The sequence below is a fragment of the Cololabis saira genome, chromosome 14 (genome assembly GCF_033807715.1).
Source record: "Cololabis saira isolate AMF1-May2022 chromosome 14, fColSai1.1, whole genome shotgun sequence".
Lineage (NCBI taxonomy): Eukaryota > Metazoa > Chordata > Actinopteri > Beloniformes > Belonidae > Cololabis > Cololabis saira.
This window is the reverse complement of record NC_084600.1, coordinates 1,064,247-1,071,910: the sequence shown is the minus strand read 5'-3', so window position 1 is coordinate 1,071,910 and position 7,664 is coordinate 1,064,247. Positions and strand designations below refer to the sequence as shown.

Sequence of the window (7,664 nt, the reverse complement as noted above, 5' to 3'; positions counted from 1 at the left end):
GAATAAAGTCATATTGTTGCGAGAATAAAGTCGTAATATTACGAGAATAAAGTTGTAATATTACGAGAATAAAGTCGTAATATTATGAGAATAAAGTTGTAATATTATGAGAGAATAAAGTCGTAATATTACGAAAATAAAGTCGTAATATTATGAGAATAAAGTCGTAATATTATGAGAATAACGTCGTAATATTACGAGAGAATAAAGTTGTAATATTACGAGAATAAAGTCGTAAAATTACAAGAATAAAGTCATATTGTTGCGAGAATAAAGTCGTAATATTATGAGAATAAAGTTGTAATATTAAGAGAATAAAGTCGTAATATTACAAGAATAAAGTCATATTGTTGCGAGAATAAAGTCGTAATATTACGACTTTATTCTCGTAGTATTAAGACTTTATTCTCGTAACATTAGGCTATGACTTTATTCTCGTAATTTTACGACTTCATTTTCGTAATTTTTGTCTTAGTTTGGCCCTAATACTCCGTCGTACTTTTGAATCTTTTTACAATGTGAATATTTGTCCATTATCCTCTTTGAGAGTTTGTAAATTTCAATAAAGTTTTGTTAAAAAAAAAAGGAAAAGGAATCACGTCATTACGTTTGTAGTCGCTGTCTGATGACAAACTAGTGTTTTCAGACAAATGTCCGATCATCAAGAATCTTCCCAGGGATTACCGTGCTGACACCATGAGTGAGGAGGACGCGGCGGGTCGGGGGGACCGGGACCGGGAGTCCACCCTGCTGCTCACCAAGGACGGCCAGCGCTACTACGTGAACCGCAGCGGGGTGCTGGACAGCAGGAACGACCCGGACCTGGGGGACCCGGAGGGCCCGGACCCCGACGACCCGGACCCGGGCGAGGAGAGCGACGTCCTGGACACGTCCGACCCGCGGGACGAGCGGGACGACGAGGACGCGGGGGAGGGCGACGCCGCCCCCAAGCAGTGCACGTACGACGGCTGCACCGAGACCACCACGCAGGTGGCCAAGCAGAGGAAGCCCTGGATGTGCAAGAAGCACCGCAACAAGATGTACAAGGACAAGTACAAGAAGAAGAAGAGCGACCAGGCCATGTCCAGCGGGAAGCTGGACGTAAGAATACTATACTATACTTTACTGTCAATAATAATCAATACAGGACTGTCTCAGAACATTAGAATATTGTGATAAAGTCCTTTATTTTCTGTAATGCAAAAATGTCATACATTCTGGATTCATTACAAATCAACTGAAATATTGCAAGCCTTTTATTATTTTAATATTGCTGATCATGGCTTACAGCTTAAGAAAACTGAAATATCCTATCTAAAAAAATTAGAATATTCTAGGAATCTTAATCTTAAACTGTAAACCATAATCAGCAATATTAAAATAATAAAAGGCTTGCAATATTTCAGTTGATTTGTAATGAATCCAGAATGTATGACATTTTTGTTTTTTTAATTGCATTACAGAAAATAAAGAACTTCATCACAATATTCTAATTTTCTGAGACAGTCCTGTATTGATTGAATTGTTTATTTCGAACACATAAGGGAAAAATATTAAATTTTAAAACAAATTCAAAACATACAGAAAAAAAGCAACAACAACAAAAACGTAATACAAACGGGAAAAAAACAGTGTCCGAAAAGGAGCAGGTAGAAGTAAAACTTATTTAACCCTGCCCCTCTATTATAAATTAACATAAATATTAATAATAAATTGCTGCTAGTTTACACTATTAGGCTACAGATTTTCCCGTTGGTTGTGCCTTTGCACCTAACCAGCTAACAAACACAATCTTAACATAACTCCTCCTAAATCAAATAACTTCCCAGAACTTCCTTTTTGTATACCTGGGTACAGTGAGATTGAAAGCAGCATCACCTCTCCAGTGCAAGACAGTGCAAACAATAAGAAATATACATAATATAAAAAAAAGGTTAAGGTGCATTTGAATAGTGAAATCAAGACCTGAGATCATATCCACAGATAATAACATAATATATAGCTACACATGTGGTGAAATATTGCACAGATAGTCCGGGAAAAGTATTGCACGGTAAAAACAGTAATTGCACATGAAGGCATTCACATGTTGTTCAGGGCGGTTATGGCTTTAGGGAAAAAGCTGTTTTTTAGTCTGTTAGTTTTGGACCTGATGACTCTGTAGCGTCTTCCTGAAGGCAGCAGGTCAAACAGGTCAGAGCCGGGGTGGGAGCGGGAAGGGGCAAGAGGGAGCCGCCCCCAGACCCCCAGAACCCCTAGAACAGGGGTGTCAAACTCATTTTGCTAGGTGGGCCGGATTTGACCAATTTTTTTCTCGCGGGCCGCACGCTCAAAATAACAAAAGCGGTGCTTTGTTTACACTCTAATTATGTAAAATATATTTCTTCAGGATCTTTTCTTGACATTTCTCGTTTTTTGTAAGATACTTTTAATATCATTTTTACAAAGATAAACAGAAACAAGAATGTTTTTTTTACATTTCGCTTTTTTATAGGAAATTTAATTAAAAGCAAAATCTTTCTTATTACATCCGAGTGTTTTATTTGTGATTTAGAGATTTTTCCAGTACAATTAAGTGTATTTATTTTTAAAAATTGGCGCAGATATTTACGCCAGTGTGCCGAAAAAGTCAGCACTTCTTTTTTAACTGTTTTACTTTGTCACTATCCTCGTATTCAAAACTGAAATTCTCCGAATAAATATCTTCTATCATCTTTTTTAGCAGTGATATTTTTCCTGTGAAAATATATTATAGTAGTCAGTTAATAAAAATAAACGACCGTCTACAAAGAAATAAAATCTGCAAATGCATTCTAGAAAACAAAAAAAATGTCGAAAACTGCTACTCTCTTTGTGGAATAACGATGGATTTGTAGAAGAAATATATTATCGGATATGCTGCGATTCATGGCAATTATTTATACCTTCCTTTTTAGTAAATTAACATTTCGGTTTTTGCGTTGGAAATCTCTCTCGGGCCGCATGAAAATCTCTCTCGGGCCGCACATTTGACACCCCTGCCCCAGAACCCCCAGAGCCCGCACCACGTGTGATTGGAGATTGCATGCTAAAGAGAGGATTTGGTTGCACATATAGATGCATATGTTGGTTTTTTGTTTCGTTTTTTCCTTTCCCTCAGTCCCAGACTTTTTTTAAACGCAACAGTTCCGATCCATCTCACCCACTCACGTGCCTCTGTTTGTGTTTGCAGGAGAACGCAGAGGAGCGTCCCGTGTCGGTGAACAAGCAGCGTCTCAGTGCCATGGGGGACCGTCCTGCCAGACCCTCGCTGATCGAGCAGGTCCTCAACCAGAAGAGACTGGTGGGTCGGGATCGGGTCGGGGCTGGGCCGGGTCAGGGTTGGTGGGTCGGGGCTGGACCTTATATATGTACTAAAGTTATGTAACCTGCATTGTGGAAATGTTGGGATATTTTTAGTTTTTAATTCAAACATAATGAAAACTAAAAGACTGAAATCGGATGAGCCATTATTTTATTCACAACAGAACATAGAGAACATAAATGTTCAAACTGAATGATAACTAGATGAAAACTGCTACAGGTCTCCAAAAAAGTTGGCCTGAGGCCTCAATCAAACTCAGGTTGAAGACGTCTGTCAGCATCTCGGTTTCCAGACGTCTGGGCATCGAGATTATGAGATTCTGGAGTTTTCAAGTTGAATTCGCTCCCATTCCTGCCTGATATAGATGTCATCTGGAGGGAGGATGTTGCTCTAAAACCTTTTTTATAGAGGGAATGCGCATGACGTCACAGATGCGACTTCACAGCGGGTTACGAGTGTCAGAAAGACTGAGTGTCAGAAAGACTGAGTGTCAGAAAGACTGAGTGTCAGAAAGACTGAGTAGCATCTAAAATGGGAAAGAGCTGTTGTGTGATCGACTGTACTCATAGATTTAGCAAGAAATCGGAGTTAACGTTTTACAGACTGCTGAAAAATAAGCTTAAGAGAGACAAATGGATCGCTGCAATTCACAGAAACAACTGGATTCCAGACACTGAAACGTGGATTTGTGGTTCCCATTTTGTATCAGGTAATGTTGGATTTTTGGGTAGCTAACGTTAAACGGTCAAATCATAAAGTTCAGTGTCCTCATCACTTTAATTTCACCAACAAATCCTGCCTTGAAGTCGGACCAAGTGTCAAGACTTTTGTAAGCCTTCAAGCTTTACTTCCTGTATTTCCCCGGCGTAGAAATTAAGTACATATAAATATCAGGAAACTGGATTCGTGGCCGAATATTAATGTCCATGGACCACTGGTTCTTGGTAACTGTACCAAATATTAATGTCCATGGACCACTGGTTCTTGGTAACTGTACCAAATATTAATGTCCATGGACCACCGTTCTTGGGGTAACTGTACCAAATATTAATGTCCATGGACCACTGGTTCTTGGTAACTGTACCAAATATTAATGTCCATGGACCACTGGTTCTTGGTAACTGTACCAAATATTAATGTCCATGGACCACTGGTTCTTGGTAACTGTACGGGTCTCTGTCAAGGCCCTGCCTCTCACAAACAGAGAGATCTCCACTTCCTCTGAATCTTTTCATTATGTTATGCACTGTAGATGATGAGATTGGCAAAGGCTTTGCAGTTTGACGAGGAGGAACATTGTTTTTAAAGTCTTACACAATCTTTTTATGCACCCTTTCACAGATTGCAGGGACTTTGCCATCCCTTTTTATAGCTAATCATGTTACAGACCTGGTATCAATTCCCTTAATTAGTTGCTTGATGTTCTCCCGGCTGAATCTTTTTGAAATGTCTTTCCTTTTCAGCCATCTGTTGTCCCACTGTACCAACTTTTTCGACACCCGTAGCAGGCCTGAAATTTGAAATGAGCTTATTTTCTGCATGAAATTGTACCAGTTTACCCGGTTTGAACATTTGTTCTCTATGTTCTGTTGTGAATAAAACATTGGCTCACGTGGTTAGAAAATGTTTTAGATTCTATTTGATTCAAATTTAAAAAACATCCCAACTTTTCTGGATTTCAGTTTGCATGATATAGTGGTGTTTGATTAACGCTCCTTTGTTACGGGAGCTTTAACAGAGAAATGTACCAGGTGCACTTTTTATGCAGGAAAAAGGTGTCGATTCCTGATTCATTCCAACAGAAAATATCAAAACAACTTGAAATCCCAGTTTTCCTCACCTGAAGACACGTTTACAGGAAGAATGGACACAATGACAACTTACATGCTTAAGCACTGTGTTCTCAGTGCCAAACTATCTGATTACTGCTTTGTAATGTCATTCCTTTTAGCGACAAACGTTTTACTGTCGTAACTCTTGCTGCAAATGTTCTCTCCTTCTAAAGCGAAAAGTGGAAAAAAAGGATTGGTATGTTGATCAGGAGTAACATTTCTCTTTTTTTTTAACAATATCTTTATTGATTTTATTTATTTTTTATTCACATACAGGATATTATTATAAAGGACATTTCACAACAACTTTTGACTTAACAGTCTTAACCCCCCCCCCATCCCAACCCACATCCATTCTCTCTTTGCATCTTTCTTCTTATAAAGGTCCAAAATTAGTACAAAGTAGAATATGACAGTTTTGTAAGTACAGTCCAATGGTAACTCTAGCAAATTAAAGATATACATAAACAAAACTTACACATAAACTAAAATTGCACTTTTGCAGTCGCCCTCCAAGACCCTTCCCCTTCCAAGGTTCAACCACTACTTTGATATTTAGGTTTCCTGCCCTGTATTTTCCTCCCGTAGAAGCACCTTGTAGCAAAGCGAGTGCTATGGGGCCCGACCGACAAGATAGAGGAGGACACGGAGTTTTGTGCAGACCCTTTTATTACAGCAAATCACCAGAGACACCAACACACGTGCTCCAGCACCTTTTCCCACAGCATCCGGCCCCTCAGCAGCTTCACAGTCCCCCTTATAAGGGAGGGGTTGACGGGCCACACCTGTGTCCCGTCAGCCTGAGTGGCTGCAGCTCCTCCACTCTGCCACACACCTATATCTCCTTTTTTAATGAATTGATTAAACGGTTTCCAGATTTCCTTGTACATCCCGAGTTTGTTTTTTAATGTTATTCTCTCCATTGACATACATTGTGCCATAACTTTGATCCAAGCACCGATTGTAGGCGCATCCGTTTTCTTCCAGTTAAGAGCAATAATCCTTTTTGCCTGCAATACAGCAAAATCAATAGAAATGCGTTCTTGGGGTTTCAAATTGAGATCTGCTTGATGTAGAATAGATGCTACAGTAGAAAAATGCAGCAATAACAAGGTAGGCTCCAGTGGAATATTCATACAGGACAGGAGAAGCATGGTTTTATTAATTACCTAATCGGCAGACTTGGCGTGCTCACTCTAAAAGACCAAAAGTGTGTCACCGGGTGCCAGTCCAAAAAACATGTCAAAAAATCCAAATCCGACAGCACTCACTGTAAGTACAAAACTTTTAATGCATAGTTAAATCACTGCACAGCAGCAGAGAATCGGACGCGTTTCAGCTTACAGCCGTCCTCAGCGTTTGTAAGCTGAAACGCGTCCGATTCTCTGCTGCTGTGCAGTGATTTAACTATGCATTAAAAGTTTTGTACTTACAGTGAGTGCTGTCGGATTTGGATTTTATTAATTACCTCCCTCCAGAATTATTTAATTTTGTCACATTCTCAGACAGTTCATAACATTTCTCTTTGAATTGTACTGTAAAAGCTGAACGTGTGTTTGTTTTGTCCTGCAGTCCCTGCTCAGGAGTCCGGAGGTGATCAGCTTCCTGCAGCAGCAGCAGCAGCAGCTCCTGGCCACGCACAACCGCCTGCACTCCCAGCAGCACTTCCAGGGCTGCTGACGGCGGCTGCTCGCTGCACGCCAACACGGACTGATCACTGATCACTGATACCTGATCCATGATGGATACAAAGCTGCAAGCAGGACCTGTCTGCAGTTAAAGAAACAGGCCGAAAAAAGAAAAACTTTTGGACTAAGCTCAGATTTCATCGTGTAGCACACAATGTTAAGGAATTCTATTTTTCTAAGTGAGCCAAAAATTCCCTCCATTGACTGTGAATTCATGTTTGCCAGTAATAATGAAGGCCTTGGGTTCGACATGTTTAATGCTTCACCTCATCTAGTATTGGCTCTCACTGTTTTAATGATATTCTTGTCAAACGTGACAATCATCTTTGCAACCAAGTGAAGCTTGTAGGACTTGCTCATTGTACTGTATGTCTGTTCATATTTTATCTGTAGCACAAGTTTTAAATTATGTTTTTTTTTTTTTAAAGATTTTTTGGGCTCTAGTGGCCCTTTATTGAAGATGCAGACTGGAAAGGGGTAGAGAGAGAGAATGGGGACGACACGCAGCAAAGGTGCGCAGGCCGGGATTCGAACCTGCGACCGCTGCAGGAGGAGGACTGTAGCCTCAGTATATGAGCCGCTGCTTAACCCACTGCGCCACTGAGCGGCCCAAGTTTTAAATTATGTTTTAATGCAAGTAAGGGTAGCAGTGTAAAAGAATTGATTTACTGGTAAAGTGCAAAAAAGCTCAGAGAAGTGACTGTATGAAGCTCATTATGTTGTGTTTCCCTGGCTCAGTATAAAATATTTAAATATGAAAATGTTAACAAAATAAAGAGATCCCACACTCTGTATTTATAC

At 40.0% G+C, this 7,664-nt stretch overlaps 1 protein-coding gene across 1 annotated transcript; it reads left to right on the top strand.

Moving 5' to 3' along the window:
• Positions 1–627: 627 nt before the first annotated feature.
• Positions 628–7,662, top strand: LOC133459442 (regulatory factor X-associated protein-like). Its single transcript, XM_061739366.1, has 3 exons — positions 628–1,101; positions 3,212–3,322; positions 6,748–7,662. The coding sequence occupies exons 1-3, from the start codon at positions 697–699 to the stop codon at positions 6,853–6,855; spliced, it is 624 nt and encodes a 207-aa protein (XP_061595350.1). The 5' UTR covers positions 628–696; the 3' UTR covers positions 6,856–7,662.
• The last annotated feature ends 2 nt before the right edge of the window (positions 7,663–7,664 follow it).